The following is a 22,913-nucleotide window of genomic DNA, read 5'->3' as shown; positions in this document are numbered from 1 at the left end:
CCTTTTATGTTCTTTTTGTCGCGGAACCGACTACCCTCTGGAATGAATGATGTGAAACTGGGTGATGTTCTTTGCTCACCCACATTATAAGGAAAGCACACATGACATAAATCCATTGTCACCGTAAAGGATGGAGAGATTTAGACAGAGCCTATCTACTTCTGGGGACGTCTAGAGCCTGGGTCCAAGCTTTGGATAAGTGGTGGCTTAAAAAAACACTTCTCAGTGTTTCAACTCTTTTCAGACCCTTTCAACTCTGGTGGGAGTTGGGCAGTAGTTGGTGATTCTGTGTCTTGAGTTTCTCTAAAAACCACGATCTATAAACTTGGATCAACATGGTTGGTAGAGATTGACCACAGGGGCTGGATGCTTCACTAATGGTGATTTTATTTTTTTATTTTTTATTTATTTTTTTAAATTTTATTTATTTGAGAGAGAGAGGGAGAGAGAGAGCGCATGCGTGCGCGAGCAGGGGGGAGGGGCAGAGGGAGTGGGAGAACTTGACTCCCCGCTGAGCAGGTAGCCCAACGTGGGACTTGATCCCAGGACCCCGAGATCATGACCTGAGCCAAAGGCAGACACTTAACCGACTGAACCACCTAGGCTCCCAGTTAATGGTGATTTTATCGTGAGTTTATCATGAGTTTTCACTTAAAACTGCCATTTGCTGCTTAAAAGTAAAAATAGTGACATTCGGGGATTATTCCTAAGTGGGTGGACTCTTACGTGGGTATTATCTGACAGGTGGATTTTTCATTCCCTGTATTCTGCAGTTTAAATGTTCGATTTCCTCCTAAAAAGAAAATCATAATCGCAGACTTGCACTGTGTATGATTCAGTCATAGATACTTTCACAACGATATCAACTTAGAAGTGTTGATGTTTTCTCTGCGCTGTAGTTTGATGCTGGGGATACATTATCCCCTGTTGGGTCTGTCAGGCGTCCTTCTGAGAGAATGGTGGGCCCGGGGTATTTTCTCTTTAGGCTAAGCAAACCATCTAGGGAAAAGTAGATGTGACTTCTTTAATTCTTATTTAACCGAGACTTATGTGAATGGAAGGTGATTTGTTCTATAGCTGACCCAAGCGTGCTGATTTCTTCTTCAATAGTAGTTTTTCCCATCCAAATAATGAGAAGTGTTTGGATGTGTCCCACAGTCCGTGAGTAAGCTGAGGAGGGTGTGTTACCACCTGCAGATGGACTTGAGTTTTCACTGGTACGCATATTGTCACCTCAGTAGGAAGTCTACCTTGACCCCCATATATTTTTGTTAAGAATGCATGATCAGGGTACCCGGATGGCTTAGTTGGTTAAGCATCTGCCTTCGGCTCAGGTCATGATCCCAGGGTCCTGGGATGAGCCCCCAGCTCATGAGCCCGTGAGCTCCCAGCTCGGTGGGGAGTCTCCGTCTCCCACTCCCTCTGCCCCTTCTCCCTGCTTGTGCCTCTCTCTCTCAAATAAATAAATAAAATCTTAAAAAAAAAAAAAAAGGAATGCACGATCTCTTGCAGTTTGTATAAAAAAGAAAAATCATTAAATACTTCAGTAAAATGTGGAAGACAATTTCTCAGTGATTTAAAGGAGATCAAAAGGAGGAACGGTAGTAAGTATTGAAGATGAAAGAGTCTTAGGAACACATATCTACAAATCACTTAGGCTGATTCTTGCATTGAAAATTGCCTAAAATCAGCTGTAAGCCTCTTCCCTTCCGGCATTGAATTTTGCTTCCTATTTTCCTGCTCTTCCTGGCTGCTTGCCTCCCCCTCCACTGCAGAAAGAGGGAATAGGCCCAAAGAGATTCCCTCACTTCCTGAGTGTCCCAGAGCTAGTGAGTGACAGAGCTGGGCTTAGGCCCATCCTTCCGAGAAGTCCCGTGTGCTGGCCCCTGACTCACAAGTGTGTTATTCATGTGGCATTTAACGGTGCAAAGGTGAGTGGGACATTGCCATGTTCAGTCAGCCGACAGGCTAGTAGATACAAAGAGACAAGTATGCACACGTGCTGTGGTGCATACCAGAAGATCATAGAAACACAGGTGGAGTGCTCTGGGGTTCAGGCAGGAGGAAGATCTCTCCTGTGTGGAGTTTCATGTAATCTCCACAATCCCATGTCCTCTGCAGGTGGGGCGAAGGGTCCCCTTTAAAGACCCCAAGCATTTCAGGCGTTTGTAATCCTTCATCTTTAGCAATGGCCGTGACCATCCTTTTTCTTCAGATTCTCTGTCCTCCTACCGCCCAGGGTTTTGCCGCCATTAATGGGGAGCACTTCACATAATGTCACCCACCCCGATCTGGCCCTGGTGCAGAGGAGAAGGCCTGCCTTCTCCCAGGCTCTGCCATGCCCCTGGGTCCATGTTGGTAGACGCCAAGAGCAAGGTCAACGGCAGGGCCGCGCTCAGCTGCCACAGTCAGTTGGGGAACAACTGTGTCGGATGAATGGCAATTAGGAAACGGCTGTGTGTTACCTTCACCACTAAAAGCGCTGAACTAGGGAGGGAGAAGGAAGGGATGCTATCCTTTTTTTTTTTTTTTTTTTTCCCTATCAGGAGAGTACTTTTTCCCCTAACATAATAGAGAAAATTAGGATTAAATAAAAACTGATGGAATAAGCTTCTTGGGAATTTTTTTTTTTCTTTTTTAAATCTCAGGCCGAACTTTATTAGCAGTAGATAGCCCGTGGTGGGCTGGGATGCTCATTTGTTGTGTGGGTGAATTGAAATCCATAATTGGTTTTTTGATTGTCATATATTCCTTTTAATTTGATAGGCCAAATGTGACAGGGACCATAGTCGTGCTCATTTTGCCAGTAGACTTGAGTGCTGTAGAGATTAAAATAGGTTTGGGAGTAGCTTTTTGTGAAAACCATGCAATGAATCCAGTGGTAAATGACAAATTTTTCTAGTTGTTACATCAAAACCTACTTTTTGTGCTGTACCTGTTCTGGTCAACTTCATTCTTGTTAGAGAGGTGCCATGCTGGTAATACTGTGCAGCATTTTGGGGAAATGAGTTCGAAGCTGTAATTATCAAGACTTTGTACGTGTTCTCCGGATGCTTGTCACTCAGAGTTTCCTCGTCGTAGGAAGCGTAGTTCCCAACCTGCTCTTTCTTGCTGGTCATCACTATGTTCATGTAAGTCCTGGAGGGATATTTATCCCGTCATTACGCAGTGTTCGTTGCTGATGGCATTATTTCTGTTCCTTTAACAGAACATCTGATCAAATTCATGACCATGGGGGATATGAAGACCCCAGACTTTGATGACCTCCTGGCAGCATTTGACATCCCAGATATGGTCGATCCAAAAGCAGCTATTGAGTCTGCGCACGATGACCAGGAAAGCCACATCAAACAGAACGCCCACGGAGACGAGGACTCCCACACCCCGTCCTCCTCTGATGTGGGCGTCAGCGTTATCGTCAAGAACGTCCGGAACATTGATTCGTCTGAGGGCGCAGAGAAAGACGGCCACAATCCCACCGGCAACGGCTTACACAACGGGTTTCTCACCACGTCCTCTCTTGACAGTTACGGCAAAGACGGATCCAAGGCCTTGAAAGGAGAGGCACCTACCTCAGAGGTGACTTTGAAAGACTCCGCGTTCAGCCAGTTTAGCCCCATCTCAAGTGCGGAAGAGTTTGACGACGACGAGAAGATAGAAGTGGACGACCCCCCAGACAAAGAGGACGTGCGTTCCGGTTTTCGGTCAAACGTGTTGACAGGGTCGTCGTCTGCCCAGCAGGACTATGACAAGCCAAAGGCGCCCGGTGGGGACGGCTTGAGCAAAACCGGAATCTCTCCTGCAGGCAATTTAGACAAAAACAGAGTTGTTAAGAGAGAAGCGGAAACAAATTCCATAAATCTGAGTGTTTACGAACCTTTTAAAGCCAGAAAAGCAGAGGATAAGCTGAAGGAAAACTCTGAAAAGGTGCTTGAAAGCCGGGCGCACGACGGGAAGCCAAGCTCGGAGAAGAGCGACCCCGGCCTTGGCGGCGGCGTGCTGTCAAGGTCAAAGCCGTCGTCCAAGCTGTCCTCGTGTATAGCTGCAATAGCGGCCCTGAGTGCTAAAAAGGCCGCTTCCGACTCCTGCAAGGAACCGGTGACTGACTCCCGGGGATCCTCTCCATTACCTAAAGAAGCGAATGACAGTCCCAGAGCCATGGAAAAGTCTCCGGAATCCCAGAGCCTCATCGACGGGACGAAGAAAGCGTCCCTGAAGCAGCCGGACAGCCCGCGGAGCATCTCCAGTGAGAACAGCAGCAAGGGGTCGCCGTCCTCCCCCGCAGGGTCGACCCCCGCAATCCCCAAAGTCCGCATCAAAACCATCAAGACGTCTTCTGGGGAAATAAAGAGAACAGTGACAAGGGTGTTGCCCGAGGTCGATCTCGACTCGGGGAAAAAGCCTTCTGAGCAGGCCGGGTCCGTGATGGCGTCTGTGACGTCTCTCCTGTCCTCTCCGGCTTCGGCGGCCGTCCTCTCCTCCCCGCCCAGAGCACCTCTGCAGTCGGCAGTGGTCACCAACGCGGTCGCCCCTGCAGAGCTGGCCCCCAAACAGGTCACGATTAAGCCCGTGGCCACTGCCTTCCTCCCGGTGTCCGCCGTGAAGACGGCGGGATCTCAAGTCATCAATTTGAAGCTGGCTAACAACACGACGGTCAAAGCCACGGTCATATCTGCTGCCTCGGTTCAGAGCGCCAGCAGCGCCATCATCAAAGCCGCCAATGCCATCCAGCAGCAAACCGTTGTGGTGCCGGCATCCAGCCTGGCCAACGCCAAACTCGTGCCAAAGACTGTGCACCTCGCCAACCTTAACCTTCTGCCTCAGGGCGCCCAGGCCACCTCGGAGCTCCGCCAAGTGCTAACCAAACCTCAGCAGCAAATAAAGCAGGCAATAATCAACGCAGCAGCCTCGCAACCTCCCAAAAAGGTGTCTCGAGTCCAGGTGGTGTCCTCCTTGCAGAGTTCCGTGGTGGAAGCTTTCAACAAGGTGCTGAGCAGCGTTAACCCAGTCCCAGTTTACATCCCCAACCTCAGTCCTCCTGCCAATGCAGGCATCACGTTACCGACCCGCGGGTACAAGTGCTTGGAGTGCGGGGACTCCTTTGCCCTCGAAAAGAGCCTGACCCAACACTATGACCGACGCAGCGTGCGCATCGAAGTAACGTGTAACCACTGTACAAAGAACCTCGTTTTTTACAACAAGTGCAGTCTCCTTTCCCACGCCCGCGGGCACAAGGAAAAGGGGGTTGTGATGCAGTGCTCCCACTTGATTTTAAAGCCAGTCCCAGCTGATCAAATGATTGTCTCTCCGTCAAGCAATACTTCTACTTTATCGTCTGCTCTTCCAAGCTCCGTGGGAGCCGGCACACACACTGTAACGAAAATTCAGTCTGGCATAACGGGGACAGTCATATCCGCTCCCTCAAGCACACCCATCATTCCAGCTATGCCGTTAGATGAAGACCCATCCAAGCTCTGCAGGCATAGTCTGAAATGTTTGGAGTGTAATGAAGTTTTCCAGGACGAGACGTCGCTGGCTACACACTTCCAGCAGGCTGCAGATACGAGTGGACAAGTAGAGTATCACTTACCTTTTGGTGTTTCGGGGACGAATTTGTAGACATGAATGCTCTATACAGTGCCCTTGATTTTAGGGGTGGGAGCTCAGGCAAATGGGGGTGTGTGTGTGTGTGTGTGTGTGTGTGTGTGTGTGTGACGCGCGAGAGACAGGATTGTTTTCATAGACTTGCACAATGTTGTAATAGGAGTCTAAAAACAATTTTTTGGAAGGCGATTTTTTTTTTTTTTTTTTGTAGACAGTAACTCTACTAGTTGAGTTATGGTGCCTTAGATTTAGGATAAATGAGTTTGTAATTGTTGGGTCAGTGGTATGTATGTGGGAAGTCTGAGATCTGGCTAATTAAGGGTATCGTGCCATTGTGTTAGGGGTTCAAGTCAGGTTACGTCACCATTGTTCTTGAGTTATTAATGACATTTTTGGGATTTTAAAAAAATTCCTCATGTTACTTAGAATTACTGTTTTGTACAGTTAAACAGACTTAATTGGTACCCACTTAATATGGTGTGCCCGCTTACTTAGGATGTTGGTCCAGAAGTTTGTTCAGTAATAGTCCTCAGTACGATGAATTTAAGCTGCAGATGGAAAACCCTCTCCCTTAGAATAGAATATCTTTGCATTTCTTTGAAGCTTTTTTTTTTTTTTTTTGGTGGTGAAATGTAGGTTGATGTTGGTGAAATACATGTCACAGTGGGCATCAGTGAGTCCTTTTTATCTTCTGTCATTTGCTTTTCTCCATGAGACAGCATTTGGCCAATAGATCAACGTGTTTTACAGATATATGATCCTTATTTGGAGGTAACTAGACATGTTGAATGAACCAGATTCAAGTTGGAGAGACCATATGATTTATTGTCCAAAGCAGAGAACTTGTGAAATTGGAAAGGGGGAGGGGTGCTAGTTTGAGCTAATACATGCTGGCTCGAACTTCTGTTTGTGAAGACCCAGCAGTGAGCTGATCTTTCCTTTATTTGCCTCTTTTATTGCCTCTTGCTGACCAGGGGGTTAATGCTGCGTTCCAGATGTCAGGTAGAGTTGCCATGATCAGTTCCTCAAGGGCAACTACCGAGTCAAGTTCTTCTTGGGATTTTGAGTTTGGGGACTAAAAGATCAAGAATACGGCAATCATGTTTTTCTTTGGATTTTCAGTTTAGTGGAGATGGAAATGATAGAGTCTTGAGAGCATTCTTGCGGCATTGGATGCTAAATGTTTTGTTGGCTCGGATGGTGAAACACTGAGTGGAGTGGCTAACTAGTTCAGGAAGGTGGTGATTGACATGCTGTTCTCGGGTATCCTGGTGATAAGGCCTGGGTTCTTTCTAGGTGCCTCTTACCTTGTCACGGCTTCGTTAGAAAGGTAATATTTCTCCCCATCTTGAAAGGATGCCGTTAAAAAAACAAACAAAACCCCTTTCTTTCATTGTGTGTGTTCCGTTGCCTTGTTTTCTCCGTCTGCTGGTAACCTGCTCGGGGTGGCAGATCCGGCCCTGGCTTCGGAGGGCTCTCACCACCTCTCCCGTGTCGTGTGCGCTGCTCAGTGTCTGGCATTCTGAGCTGCCCTCCCATAGTCTGTTCTCTTTGGAATCTCTTCTTCTCTAGGAAGCAGAAAGGACGTGGGCAAGGAGGTAGGACTTTCCCTTCCTCCACGGATTCTCCCAGCTTTTTTTTCTCTGTGGACCGCTCGGGCTCAACCGCCAAACGAGGGTCAAACTAGGGTCAAACTAGGATGGAGGTTTCCCTCAAGGAAGGAGGTTAACATCTCTTCTCGCGCACGTGGTTGCTCTGCCTTGACTTCTGCATTTGGCCTGGACAAGTGTATAGTGCAGCTCACCCATTTCACCTGGGATACTTAGGAATGAGTCATGGCAGAGTAACGTTAACTCTGGGGCCAAATGTACACTGAGCCAGACGTGTAAGTGTCGTATTTATACTTATAAGCCTCAGCTGCCTGCATATCCAGGCACGACCGACTGGCGACATAAATGTGCCCCCTGGTATACTCTGCCTGTGCCCCACTTCCCCTTGTCTTGTTGGAGGCCTTGCCCAGAACGCCCCCCTACCACCTCCCGTAATTTCCCATTTTTCCCAGACTAGGCCAGAGGAGGGTTCTCCTGCAGACCTAGGCAGGCAGCCTGGTCTCTTGCTCAGCAGCCCAGTCTGTGGGGCTCTCAGTGGCGGGGGGAGGAGGGGGCTGCCACGTTTTCAGCGCTCAGTTAAGCCAGCCTGGAGTCCCTTCCCCAGTCCAGGACGTTGGTAAGATCCATATGACTATTGCTGTACCAGCTTTGGATGTAGTGGAAGCTAGGGGTGTCCTCACCCATTGCGGTCACCTGATGTGGCGTCAGGTAACGGTGGTACCTGGAGGTGGAGGCTGAAGCCAGGAAGAACAGAAGAGAGAAGAGGGAAAATTCTTCCTTTCATCTTCTCCAGTTTGCCATTCACATGACTGTCAGACAACTTAAAATTTATGAATTTAAATCCAATTGGGAAAAAAATCTACCTGCATGAACTGTTATCTCCCTGAGAATGACACCTGAAACACTTATGTCTTCTAATAAAATGTAGAAGTTGAGTTGGGGCACCTCAAGTACCAGTCTTTCCCGAACCCCGTCTTTCCTTTCTTGTCTACTACAGTCGTTATTAAAACATTTACGTTCCATTTCTCTGTAGACCTCCACATTCTTGGTAAGTCTTCGGTGGACTGAGAGATTGGACTGCCTCACCTTTGTAAGAACCCCCTGTAGCCTTCTCCTCTGACTGTTCCTTCTGGAGCAGGAATCCAGCGCAAGGTTTAGCCCTGTGGCTGCTGCCTGCAAGTTGCCCTTTTTCTCTTCCGGCTTAACTGAGCTCTTCCCCCTGGGCAGGGTTCCCTAGGTCTGCGGAGTAGTCGTAGTTAGGGAACCGTCCGCAGCGGATGCTGGCACTGACCCTGCTGCCACTGTTGGTTCTGAAAGTTAAGGGTGTGACCACAGGGCCCTAGCAGGACTGATGGCCCTGCTGCCCCTCCTTCCTTACCTGCCAGCCTTTGACTCCACCAGGCCTAGAGGGACGGGTAGGCCTTCACAGGCAGCGGGGCTATTCTTCCTGCCTGCCCTCCCCCCCCACTTCCTTCCTGCTGCCCACCTCTACTTATAATTACCATACTCATTTAAAAATTTTGCCTGATAATGCTGCAGTGTTGTGTGCGATGTTCTGGGTCTTCCTTCTTGAATCACTGACTTTTTAAAATTGAACTTTTTATTTTGAGATAATTTTTTTTTTAAGATTTTATTTATTTATTTGAGAGAGACACAGTGAGAGAGGGAACACAAGCAGGGGGAGTGGGAGAGGGAGAAGCAGGCTCCTCGCTGAGCAGGGAGCCCGATGTGGGGCTCGATCCCAGGACCCTGGGATCATGACCTGAGCCGAAGGCAGATGCTTAACGACTGAGCTACCCAGGCGCCCCTTGAGATAATTTTAGATTCATGTAAGAAATAATACTGAGATTCTATGTACCCTTTATTTAGTTCCCTCCCAGTAGTACACTTTGCAAAACCGTAGAACAATATCATAACCAGGATATTGACATCGGTGCCGTGAGTCTACAACATATTTCCATAACCAAAGGAATCTCTCATGATGCCTTTTTAGAGCCACTCCCACCTGCTTCTTAACCCCCAGCAACCACTAATCTGTTCTCCATTTTTATTCTGTTGTTGTTTCTGGAGTGCTTTGTAAATGGGGCCATACCATCTGTAAACCTTTGGGGATTGGCTTTTGTACTCCGCATAATTCCCTGGAGATTCATCCAGGTTGTGGCACATACCGGGAGTCTGTTTTTTTAAATCACTAAGTAGTATTCCGGGTGAGGTTGTCCCACAGGGTATTCACCTTTCAGGCTTTGAAGGACGGTCTGCATTGTTTGCAGTCTGGGGTCATTATGAGTAAAGTGGCTGTAAACATTTGTGTACAGGTTTTTGGGTGAACATGAGTTTGAGTTTGCTGGGATAAATGCCTACATGTACTGTTGCTGGGTTGTACGGTAGTTGCACATTTATATTTTTAAGAAACTCTTTTCCAGAGTGGCTGAACCGTTTTATATTCCATGGGCAGTGTATGGGTGATCCAGTTTCTCTGTATCCTCGCCAGTACTTGGTGGTGGTATTTTCCACTTCAGCCATTTTGGTAGGTGTGTGATAGCTGTTGTGGTTTTAATTTGCAGTTCTCCAGTAGCTAATGATGTAGAACATCCTTCTTCACGTGTTTATTTGTCCTCTGTACATCCTTTCTGGTGAAATGTCTCTTCAAGTCTTTTGCCCGTTTTCTGTTTAGATCATGTTTGTGTTTTTTAGCTGTTGAGTTGTAGGAGTACTTGTTGTATACTTGATACTAGTCCTTTGTTGGGTATGTGGTTGCAAGTCTTTTCTCCCAGTTGTGGCTTGTCTTTCCATTTTTTAAAAAGTTTTTTTTCAAGTGCAGTTGAGCCTTTGCGTCTTGTAAGCAGGTCTCTGGCAGAGCAAATGCTTTCAATTCTAATGAAGTCCAGTCTATCTGTTTTCCCTTTTACAGTTCACGTTTTTGGTGTCAAGCCTGTTTTTCGCTCAGTATCCTGAAAGTTTTTTTCCTGTGTTTTTTCCTAAAAGTTTTATACGTTTAGTTTTCGTATTTAAGCCCATGATCCATTCAGGTTCGTTTTTATATAAGGTATGAGACTTACGCTGAGTTTTGTTGTGGTGGTGGTGGTTTGTTTTCCCCATACGTGTCTTTTTCTTCTAGTACCATTTGTCCAGAAGGCTGTCATTCCTCTGTTGAATTGCCTTGGCACCTTTGTTGAGTATCCGTTGCTGTGTGTGTGTGTGTGTGTGTGTGTGTACACACACACAAACTTTAAAAAAATTTTTTTTTTAAAGATTTTATTTATTTGACAGCGAGAGACACAGTGAGAGAGGGAACACAAGCAGGGGGGAGTGGGAGAGGGAGAAGCAGGCTTCCCAGGACCCTGGGCTTATGACCTGAGCCGAAGGCAGATGCTTAACGACTGAGCCACCCAGGTGCCCCACATTTTTTTTTTAAAGTAAGCTCTATGCCCAGTGTGGGGCTCAAACTCACAAACCCAAGATTAAGAGTTGTATGTTCTACCTACTAAGTCAGCCAGGTGCCCCTCAGTTGGGTGTAGTTGTGTGTGGCTATTTCTGGGTTCTGGGTTCTGGGTTCTGTTCCATTGACTTACATGTCTGTCTCTCCACCAGTACCACAGTCTTGATTATAGCGACCATAAAGTGTCTTGAAATCCAGTACACTGATGTGCCCAACTTTGTCCTTTTTTTCAAAATAGTTATTTTTCTTTAATTGAAGTGTAGCTGACACTCAAGCTTGTTTTTAGCAATCCTAGTTCTTTTGCATTTCCATATAAATTTTAGAACAGTCTTGTCTATATCTACAAAATCTTCTGGGATTTTGATAGGAATTAAGTTAAACCTGTATATCAGTTTGGGGAGAATCGATATCTTTACTATGTTGAATCTTTCAGCTTGTGAACATTTATTTATTTTAAAGATTTTTAAAATTTATTTATTTGAGAGAGAGAAAACATATGTGAGCTGGGGGAGGAATGGAGGGAGAGGGACAAGCAGACTCTGCTGAGGGTGGGGCTCAATCCCACAACCCTGAGATGACCTGAGCCAAAATCAAGAGTCGGATGCTCAACTGACTGAGCCACCGAGGCTCCCCTCTCCATTTATTTAGATCTTTGATTTCTTTTATCGTTTTGTGGTTTTCATCATACAAGTCCTCCAAATGTCTTGTTTTGCTCTTTTTTCCTTCCTAACAATTGTAAATGGTATATTTTTCAGTGCTCACATGTTCATTACTGACATAGTGAAATACAGTTAATTTTTCTATATTTATCATTGAACTCATTTATTGGATTCAGTGTTTTGGGGGAATAAATTACATTGAGTTTTCAGGTATTGAACGAGCCTTGCATCCCTGGAATGAATCCCACTTAGTCAGGCTGTATGGTTCTTTTTATGTATTGTGAAGTTTATCTGCTAATATTTTACGTTAGAGTTTTACATTTATATTCAATTTTTTTTGGTACTGTCTTTGGTTGGTTTTGGGCAGGTTAATATTTGCTTTATATAATGCGCCAAGAAGTGTTCTCTTCCGTTTTCTGGAAGAGACTGTACAATTAGTGTTCATTTTTCTTTAAATATTTGGTAGAGTTCTTCAGTGAAAGCATCTGGGCCTGGAGATTTCTTTGGGGATTTTTCTTAAAATACCTTCTGGGCTGGTAGAAGGACTCTGTCACGTGGTGTGATAGGTCCCTGCTGGCTTTCTCTGACACCATCCGGGCAGGGCTGTTGGGACAACTTTAGTATAGCTGCAAGAGGCTGAAAGTCTGGGCCGCACCTGGACTTGGCGTGGTGGGTGTGGGGCCACGGTGTTTCCTGTGGTGGTTGGCTGGAGTAGAGCAGTCATTGTCTAAAAAGTTTTCTCTTTTGTTAGCCTGACCCTCTCCTGGTCGTTTGGCTAGTGATAGATAGCAGGCTTTTCTTGGGGATTTTTTTTTTTTTTTTTTTTTTTTTTTTGGTCTCTACCTTTTGGTGTTTCTGGGTTGCCAGTTTCTTCAGCTCCAGATGTGGGAGTTATATGAGGCAAAAAGAAACCGAGAGAACTCATCACTGTGTCATTCCTAGGATCCTGAGCTCTCTAGCCAGCCTGCCTTCTCTCTGCTTCTCAGAGTCTTTTAGTGTCTGTTTTATATATAATGCCCAGGAGTTTTCAGTTTTATTTAGTGGAGGGAATAGGGAAAGGTACATCTGTTCCCTTTTCCCGGAAGTTTCAGTCTGTTTAAACATCCTTTGTAGCTGCTGTGTCTTCAAGGAGAGATTCCGTAATTCCATCACTAGGTTCAGCCTGAGCCTTCCAGCCTATGATTCTCAGTTGTTTTTTGGAACTAGGTGTCCTGGGAGCACAGCATCCTACTTGACGCTCCAGGATTGGTCTCTTCCCTCCAGCTCAGACATTTCCACAGATCCTTGCCCTTAGCCCACCTGTGAAAGCAGTTAGGGATGAGGTGGTGAATCTTTTCTTTTCCCTTTGTCGTCTGTGGAGCCCAGCCTCCAAAGACCCCACAGTCTTTCTCTCTGGAACCGCCTTTTCTCGGTTGAGCACAGTCACCACTACCCTTTCATGTCTCATTTCCTCCGCATTTAGATGTTGACTCCCGTTGCTGTTGGAATGGGGCCTTCCGGGATTTTCCCAAGAGTGCTTGTTGGAACCTAGCAAAGGGTCTCTTTTTCTCTTTACCCCAACTGTGGCCGCCCGTGCTGGATCTCCTCCCACCGTCTCCCCACATGCGCATGTTCAGCCTTTTCAGAACTTACGAGAACATAATGGGATGAAGGAAGTTTTGGTGGCATTTGCCAGTTACTCCTCCTCTTCCAAATGTTCTGTGGACCATCTATACAAACGTAATGATTGCCAGAGGGAATTGGAGTGCCACTTTATTCACAACTGGCCCCTTGCTGAACACACCGGCTGGTGCAGGCCTCTGCTAGGAGCTGGGTTGGAATGTATGGTTTATTAGCTCAGGGCCAAGCCAGAGTCCAAGTCCTGGAATTCTGTCACACTCTGACATGTGATAGGGACAGGCACGCCTAGCCCGGGGTTGGACTGCCCTGCCCATGTCTGCCGATCTCCCAGAGCAGCAAGCAGCTGAAGGAGAGGGTGGGATGGCAGGGAATCTTGGGTGGGTCATTTCCCTGCCCAGCCGCGGGGAACCAAGCAGTCCGTGAAAATGGAGCCACACGACCACTTGACTCTGTAACACCAGTAAATCTGCCCTGCTTGGAGGTTTTTATTCCAACCTATCTGCTTATAATAATCCCTGCTTTGGGGCACATGCAGAAAAGGAGTGGGTGGAGGGGTGGAGAAGCTTCCCTGTTCTCCATGAAGTATTTAAGAGCTGACAACTGTACTGTTAATAATTGATATTAAAATGTATCAGGATGTCATTGCCTCACCTCTCAGTAAACCCATGACTAAATTTAGCCAAGTACAGACAAGAAGTGCATACTGTAACCTCTTAACTGGTCGAATGTTTTCTTCCTGTGGAACCGACATCAGCCATAAGTCAGAGAATGTTACAGGTCTTCTGGTCAACCCCTTTGTTTTACGGTTGGAGAAACGAATGCCCAGTGAGTGGCACAATGGGGACTCGAAGCAAGGTTTCTTTATAGCCGGTTCATTATTCTTTCCGCTTTGTCACGCCAACAACCTAGGATAGAAAAGCATTTGACGATGGCAGGCGCCGTAAGAATTATAAGAGAATGGACTCTTGGGTTCTAGCCAGGTCTGCTCCAAGAGTGCAGCTAGACGTGACTTTTCTGCAGTGGTCCTCATTTTCAGGGGTTGCTGATTCTGTTTAGTTTCTGAGCATCATTAACACAACACACCACGTGTATTAAATTATCTTGAGCAGCCCCAGTCAGCCCTCATTTCTAGACACACTCTGCCCAGGCAGCTGCTTCGGGAAACCCTGGAGCCCACCTCCATGCCCTCGCCCCCCCCTCCCAAATATTACTGGCCGTAGACTCACAACTCTTTCTTGGTCCTGCTCTTCTAAGTGGTTAATTTAACTTCTGGTCGGACTAGTCTTGTCCCAGTTTGCACTTTAGCCTTATCGACCTTTTCTCCCGTGATTATCATCTGAGTAGATTATATGTGCTGACCATACCGCTTTCTGCAAATTTGCTCTCTCAACTGTCAACTCTTATTAGAAATTTTTAGTGGAGCAGAATGATTTGAGGACAAAACCACCACAACCCACCAGTTTGGAAACAAAAGGAGAAAGAGTCATTTCTGTCATAAATCTTGCTTTGTGTTATTTCCAGTCTGAGTGAGACCTGAAATGAAATGCTCTGTCCGTGTTTTCATCATGAAATGGGATGAAAGTGAGAGCCAGAAAGCAGACTGGTGTGCTTTATTATTACTGATACTATTTTGGGGGTAATTTTGCTGTAGCCAGAAAACTACAAAACTGCTGTCAATGGGCCAGAAACCGTTTATGTAGCATAGGAGGGGCTATTAACACGCGGTGTTTTGACCTTCAGACCCACTGTTTCAGGCTTCTGCCCGCTTTGGTGTGTTTGAAATGTAAGCACAAACATGGTATATTTACTCCCGTTTCTCTAGCTTTTCTCACCCTTCCCAGGCAGTTTTTCTCCTTAAAACATGAATTGAAACACATAGAATTACTTTCCTCGTTACCCAGATAATTCCTGTGGCATGCAAGGAGGATGCCAAGCCCTAGCATCCCTGAGTCCTCAGTAGAGCCGTGCTGTGCCCCCTTCCCCTTCCTCCCAGCCTGCGCCTGCGTGCCAGCCGCAGAAAAGGCAGAGGAAAGGCACAGTGTGAGTACTTATCACGTATGGAATGTGATTTTCTTCTCAGCTTTATCTTCCTGTAGCTTTCTCGTGTTACTTGACTATGGAAAGGTAGTATCTTACTTTAAAAAGTAGCAGTTCTCGGAGCAAATGAGTATGCCCCAGTGTAGGAATTAGCCATTTATTAACAAAGTACTGAAAATACTTGAATATAAGTAAAATGCCAGAAGACACATGAAACCACTTAGTGCATTTTATTATGGGTTAACCCTTGAACAACGTGGGGGTTAGGGGCAGCGCTCCTCACGTAGTCAAAAATCCATGTATAACTTTTGACTCCCCCAAAACTTACCTACTAATAGCCTACCGGGTTATTTTAAAGTTTTTATTTAAATTCTAGTTAGTCAACATAGTAGTGTAATATTGGTTTCAAGAGTAAAATTTAGTGATTCATCACTTACATACAGTATCCAGTGCTCATCACAACAAGTGTACTCCTTAATCCCCATCCCCTGTGCCCACCTCGCCAACTACTAACCTGCTGTTGACTGGAAGCCTCACTGATAACATATACAATTGTTAGATACACATATTTTGTATGTTACTTGTATTATATACCATATCCTTAAAATAAGGTAAGCTAGAGGAAAGAAAATGTTAAGGAAATCACAAGGAAGAGACATTACATTGCAGTACTGTACTGTAAAAAATCCCCATGTCAGAGGACCCACGCAGTTCAAACCATGTTATTCAAGGGCCGACTGTATACTTTTCTCTATTCAAACAGTTAAGTACTGTCGCATTAAACTGCGTTGTCCATCTTGTAAATAGCCTCAACTTGTAGAGAAATGTAGAGTTTTCAGATATATTTTAGTTCCTTTGATTTTAAAAAAAAAGGGAAGGAAAGTCAGATTCTTGTAAACTGCAAAGAAATTCTGGCCTGCCCCCACGCTACTATATCCCCCAGATCCAGAGAACGGCTGTCATTGCCGTGAATTCAAAGGATCCCAGAGAAGCTAATGGGATAGTCTCATTAGTGCTATGAAGATGCTGTACCGTTGTCTAGGGATGGAGGGGTAGCACCGTGTTATCGAAAACAGGTAGAGTGAAACCAACAGAAAGTCCAGGGAGTACGGCTAGGCACTCCTCATGTGAGCATAAAACGGTTGATAACACAAGCATCAAGGAGGAGAATGTCCACAAGGAAAATTACCATGCTTTTTCTCAGAATGGAATGGAGGCAAGGAGCGGAAGCAGGTACCCAGAGAGAAATGTGGGAGCAAATACAGTGTCTGTGCATGATTATAGAGATAAGACCTTTATCCAGTGTGATTCCCCAGTGACTGAATTCTCCCATTTCAGTAATTGCAAACTATGGACGCATTTTGATTTGGGGCGGTAGTGCCTCCGGGCCCCCACTTTCTCCTTGAACTTCTGTGTCTAAAGTGGGTGAGGAGCCTCAGCCAAGGGGTGATGGGTGAGTGCAAATACATGGAGCTAGTCGGTGGCCGGGGTGGGAGGCAGGGGTGGGATGGCCTCCAGCAGCCCTCACAGAGCCCCACGGGCTGGACTGCCCTGCCACACGGTGTGTCATGAAGGGACCACGTCCCCTCTCCAGGAAACGGGTATGAGCAAGGTTGGTATTTGTTGTTGGTATCTGTTACTCTAACAGTTTTCATAGTCTTTGCAGTTAGAGAATCCTGTCCTAAGGAACACTCAGTAGTTCATAAAATCTCTTCTTGAATCATTTCCATACTTAGTTAAGCCGCTGGCAACAAAACCTCTTCACCAGTATTTCCATGACTGTTTATATATGTATTATAAATAAATAAATGTCCAACAAGGAAGATTAAATGATTCATTGTGAATTTTATATGTATCATGAAGGATATTTGTTGATAGATCTTGACAAGAGATAATGTGAAAGTTATTTTCAGCTTTTTTTTTTTAAGAATTTCCTTTATTTGTGTTGCTCTTTTTCCCTATTATAAACTAGTGTAGTCATGTTGCTTTAGATAAAAGAGAAGCTGTAGAGATGGTGTCCACTCGGATCCTAACATAATGGTCAGGCAGTTCTAATAGATTAAGTAGTGAGCTCTCAGGTCCAAAAAATATACACAGCTTCCCAATGATCTCACTTACCTATGTCCTAGATCATTATGAGAATCAAATGGGATGTTGTATTAGCATGTATTTAAAGTACCTCATCACTTGGCCTGTAGTGGAATGGGGTCTGTGTCTAAGGTGCATGTGGAAACGCAGATGTATGATTCACTGCCTGGTATTAATGACCATGTGGCGAGAGCAAATAGAAGACCTGAGTTCAAAGGAACCAGTGATTACCTGTGATAGTGTAGACATCAACAGGATCTTCTAATGCATGAAGGTGCAGATGGCTTTTCCTTGTTGTGGCTTGTTTTAACCTTGGCTGTATGTGTTGTTAGAAAAGGAATGCTTTTTTTTTTTAAATGATGCTGGCCTCATCAAAGCTGCCTGTAATGTTCTTATTTTGTGATTATAATAAACATTTTGTGGGATAACATTTGTATTTAGTTCTTTCAGGAGGAAAACTGGACAGATTTTTCAGGCGAATTTCTGGTTTTCGATAGTTTCAGTTGCTCAAAAGTTTAAAACCTTAATTTTGGGGGCTTGATTCAAAGGTTAAAAGAAAACTTTAAAAAATTTTATAACTCTGTCATGAGTATAAAACGTCATTTTAAATCTTAGCTAGAGTCTGTAATTTGAGGATTTCCTTAACTGACTTTAGTACAAATTAGACATTTTAGAAGGTAGTAGATACTGGTTACATTACTGTCTAACTAGAATTTGAATATATTTTATCTTGTGCTGTGTTAGGTTTATTTTTGGAGGGGATGCAGTAAGTCCTAGGTTTATATTTACCTTAAGTTTTCTGTTCTTGTGTTTTAAAAATATGCCATGTTTACTGCTTACATCTAAGGGGATGAAAAATAGTGTTTCACTTTTAGTGTGTTTCAGTTTTTCCTGATTAGTTAAATGTAGGGCCTTTTCCAAAGAGCATTTCTGTCTTTATTTTATATGGGACTAGAGTTTAAGCTTTATAAAGTTTCAGTTTAATATTGAAATTTATGTATCTGAATTTGAGTTCATTGGTTTTATTATAAATCCTATAATGTCCAGCTCATCCACTGAGGGACCAACTCAAGTAGAAGAACAACAACTAATTGCTGTGGTCATTCTTTTGCATTCCTATATTTCAGATTTTAGATTTCAGGTAAATGAAGTGACTGGGAAAAGAAAGAGGAAAAAAGAAACAAACTGGATTAGTCTCTAATTAATTTTTATTATTCTGAAGAAAGTGTTTTATGAGTTGTGGGAACTGGCTACTCTTGAGATAGATGCTTGTAAACGTGTAATTATACATTAAAGCTGACTTGCTAATGTAATTTTCAAGATTACCTTTTTTTTTTTTTAAAGATTTTATTTATTTATTTGACAGAGAGAGACACAGCAAGAGAGGGAACACAAGCAGGGGGAGTGGGAGAGGGAGAAACAGGCTTCCCGCGGAGCAGGGAGCCCGATGTGGGGCTTGATCCCAGGACCCTGGGATCATGACCTGAGCCGAAGGCAGACGCTTAACGACTGAGCCACCCAGGCGCCCCAAGATTACGTTTTCTAATACATTCTCTTCTCTGCACTGAGCAACATGCAAATGTAACAAAATTGGAAGTCTACCTGAAGCTGATACTCTCTTTACCTCATGCTTTGGGGTGACCCAGACTACATAGTAATACCAATTATTTTTGTTTTCCAGAGTAAGGGATGTTACATTAAACGTTTAACTTTCAAGTTTTGCTTTTTCCTTGGGCTTAGAATCCATGATTAGCAGTATTTGAAATGAGCGATGTGCAATTATTTTGGGGTTTTAACCACGCTTCTTTGCATATTAGAAAATACTTCGTAGGACCAACCCTGTTTCCCCCTTTGGTTTATCTAGAAGACTTGCACTATCTGCCAGATGCTGCTTCCTAACCAGTGCAGTTATGCATCACACCAGAGAATCCATCAGCACAAATCTCCCTACACCTGCCCCGAGTGTGGGGCCATCTGCAGGTCGGTGCACTTCCAGAGCCACGTCACCAAGAACTGTCTGCACTACACACGGAGAGTTGGTTTTCGGTCAGTATATTGTTCGCTTACGTGCAAGTAAAGCCTGTTCACTTGTAACTGCACAGCGTTTCGAGTTTCGAGGGGTCTCTGCACACCGTTTTCAGGGTCATACAGTGATACCTCAATTAACAGATCCTCTGGGAACCTAGTTCATGTGTGGTAGAGTTGATCTGTTTGAATCCTTGTGGTATTGGCCCGCTGGTCCCCACAGAGCTGAGGGTAGATGGAAACCATCCTTCTGCAAAACTGTGCATGTGGCAGCATTCAGCTTTGATGAACTGTTAGAGCTTTTTCTTCACCCTTTCCAGCATCCTTCTGTTGTCACGCTGTCTGCATTTTAACCCCTGTAAGAACACCATGCATTTCTGTACCTCTTAATACGTCTCCTCTGATCAAAACAAAGGGTGCATGGTCCCTTACTTTTATTTCATCCCGTCGAAGGATTGGGTGATTGCCCTTTCCTAACGTCGTCGCTCTTTGTGGAAGAACCTTCTACCCCAGGTAACCTTCCTCTGTCCCTTCTTCCCCATTACCCAAATCCGGGCGTCTCCCTTAGCAATGGCCCCTTTCACTGCCCCCTGAGAATCTAAGATAACGTCTTTTACAACATCTGGCTAATCTAATGTTCATTTAGAGAGCATGGAGTGATGATGTACTTGAGCTTTACCTTCCACGTTGTGACCTTCTGAAATGCATTCCTGTGCCTTTTATATTTTGACCCAACGAAGGTCAGCCAAGAAAACATGCCGTTGCTACACAGTGTCTTTGTTAATAGAGGTATTACTGTACTGTGTGTTTATCTTAAAATTAAGTGTTTGGTTGCCTGTAACTTTAATGTTAGACTGTTAATACACAGTGCTTTCTTCTAGCTACACAGTTATGATATATTATAAAAATGAAGTCTGGTTGGTATAATTTGATGGTTTTATTTCAGTTACATTTAGGTTACAGCATCATCAATGGCTCTGTCCGTTTTTCTAACCCTAAGAGAGACTTCGTTCCCATTTTTATCACATGCCTCCGAGCCAGTGACGCACAAATGCTTAATGCATTGGCTTCTACCCTAGTAGGAAACGTTTGGTTTGGAAATTAAAGAACTGGAGTTTTTTTGTGGCTGTTTTGCCACTTTGTGGTAATTCACATATTCTTTCTATACCATGGTGCCCCTGTCTATAACATTATCCGTGTGGTGCCTGCTCCATCTCCACGTGTTACAGATAATGGAAATGCGTGCTCTAAGTGCTGAGGAAAGTTACACATTGAAGGTGCCCTTGATTCCACAAAACCCATACACAACGATACCTTGGTTCTTACCCCATGTTTTGAAACTATTATTACTGGGTTCTTTGTTTAATAATGGAAAGCATTTCTGCACCCTTTTCTCTCTGCAGTTCTTTTAACAGATGCCAAACTCCTCAAATGTTTATTTTTTGAGTATAATGAAAGTAAACTTAGGCTGGAATGAATAAAGGAAATAGGACTTCTGCAATTCTCACTATTCCTGGTGTCTTTCCTAAATTAAAACAAGCTCTGCGCTCAGGCTAGAAGTAATCAACTCAGTTGGAAAAGCCTATCCCTTGCTTTTCTCCCCCCCCCGCCCCCCATTCAGAGAGTTACTTAAATTTGGCACTTGGAATTTAAAAAATTTTTGTGTTTAGTATAGTTTTTTTTCTTGGACTCGAGGCTTAGAAGAGCTGTAAAAATACTTCTGTGTGTGTATTCTGCGTAGTTCATGTTTACCTCTTTAGGTGGGAGAAAAAACATTTTACCTTGGTTTTTTTCCCTGCTGCTTCAGGTAGTGGTCCTGCCTCATACTTGGCGGCACTTAGCAGCCCCTTGGCCTTGTTACTGCTCCCCGCTCTACACATAGAGAAATACTCTATACGCAGTCGTTTTCACTTTGTTTTTTCTTTGGTCAGAGAAGGCTCTCTTAACAGAGCTCCCATGCCTCACTTGTCTCTTTGTGACTCCGTGTGTCTTGTTCTTTCTCTTCTTGATCATATCGCATCTCCTAGATACTGAGGGGGTCACTCCTAGCTCCTGGTCGATTTGGTAAAAGTCCTAGGTTTCCATAAATTTTCCTACTTTTTGATCCATTGGATCTGCATTTCGAAAGGGGGTCTATAGGATTGTATACTATAAACAATAAAAAAAAAAATTTTTTTTTTTTAAACGTGAAGAGAAACTTGATTGGTACCCAGAACACAAAGGACATCAGGTACATGAAATATTTATTAATAGACAGGATTTTAGTAGCATTAAGATACTGTATGAACCCTTCAAATTCTGTCTTCTCTTTGTTTGTCGTCTTTCCATTTCCTGTTGGCCTCTGTGCCCCGGAAACTTTTCTTCCACCTGTGGGCCGATATTTTACAAAACTCACTGTTTTGTAACTGGTTTTTAAATTCTCTTTCTTTCCTCACGTTAAGGAGGGTTTTCCCTTGGTCTCTATGGTGCTCTTTGGGCCTCCTTCAAATGTTGTCTATGTGCCTTTAACTTCCGGTGTATTTTCCTTAAGATTAAATCTCCCCCCCAGTCTAGGCGACTTCAGAGAATTAGTTCTTTGTTTCTTTTTGCCCTTCTTGGGTCTTTGCCCTTTGAACACCACCTTTCTGCCCTTGATGAGAAAATTTTTCTGTTTATGGTGCCGCTGTAGAGGACCCTTCTGTTTCATTAGTGATCCATTTTTGTCTGATGGGATCCTCCTCTTATGTAGGAATCAGGCTTGTAGGGTTGGGAAGAACTAAAAAGTGACTGAGTTCAACTGTTCTCCTTTTACACACGAGACACAGGCCCAGAGAGGATCGGTAACCTGTTTAAGACAACACAAGTTCAGGTTAACCCAAAATAATTTCAGTGTGCTTGGGTGGCATAATAGTTCAAGTAGATAAGATAGAGGAGCTTTCCTTAATTATTCTCCTATTATGATTTAGTGTTTTTTTAATGTACGTGCTGCTGAACATTATGCCTTAAGTCATTTAAAATGCTAACACACGAATTACGATTTTTATGGAATGCTTGCAAAGCTTAACGCGGCATGCTTTATAGAACCCATATACTTCAGAGAATGTCACTTCCATGTGACTTTGGAAGCATCTCCATGAATTCAAAGGGGAGGTTCTAGGAATGGAAGTAACTTAAATTCACGCAGAGGTAACGGAGCGCTGCCTGCTGTCTTCAGTCCCCCTTCCCCATGTCAGCCCCCACCTTCACATCCAGGAACGTGTCTGCTCAGGTGTGTTACAGGTTTACCTCCACAGACTCTCAGCGTCTCCACAGCCCACCCTCAGGTAGTTCTCAGGTGTGAACACAGGACGACAAGGTCATCAAGTGGATATGTAATCAGTGTTGCTGAGAGTCCCTGCATGAGAAAGAAGAGCTTGGGGAGAAATGTACCTAAGCCGTCAGCTTGTTTCCAAAGGACTAGATGTGATCAGTTCACGGGCTAATCACATTAATCACACATTCAAGAAGTAAAGTTAACCGGAAAGACTATTTAGCGATGTTGATTGTTCAGAAGTTTATAATTCATGTTATTTCTTAAAACAAATGTAAGTGTACCTGAACTTATTTTCCAGGAGACAATCTAGGTGGTTAACCTTCTCTACCCAACAGGCCCCCTTACCTCCAGCTCCATTGACCAACATCAGTGTGTCCCAGGAGACTGTGGCCATGGCTTCGAAGCCAGTACTGATTTGTTCTCTCTGTCCCTTTGTTGATGGCATGTAGGTTGAGGCAGTGAAGATTTCTCCCATTGGCAATGCCATCTGGGCATAGGGGGTGGTTAGGAACCTCAGGGCCTGGGGTCCGAATCCAGCA

General features: G+C 44.5%; 1 protein-coding gene across 10 annotated transcripts in view; it reads left to right on the top strand.

Annotated features, from left to right (window-relative positions):
• Window positions 1-22,913, top strand: part of ZNF532 (zinc finger protein 532) — a 105,863-nt gene that overhangs the window by 44,069 nt on the left and 38,881 nt on the right. For all 10 annotated transcript variants that reach the window (XM_073898105.1, XM_073898110.1, XM_073898109.1 and 7 more), the window contains 2 exons: window positions 3,209-5,574; window positions 18,922-19,103. In XM_073898105.1, coding sequence (XP_073754206.1) covers window positions 3,209-5,574; window positions 18,922-19,103 — 2,548 coding nt within the window. The remainder of the gene's footprint in view (window positions 1-3,208; window positions 5,575-18,921; window positions 19,104-22,913) is intronic.

Source organism: Callorhinus ursinus, unplaced genomic scaffold (genome assembly GCF_003265705.2).
Source record: "Callorhinus ursinus isolate GAN/ISIS: 27379988/994484 unplaced genomic scaffold, GSC_fseal_2.0 scaffold11, whole genome shotgun sequence".
In the NCBI taxonomy this organism is placed as follows: Eukaryota; Metazoa; Chordata; class Mammalia; order Carnivora; family Otariidae; genus Callorhinus; species Callorhinus ursinus.
Note: the sequence above shows the minus strand (reverse complement) of the source record. Positions and strands in the feature narration are given on the sequence as shown.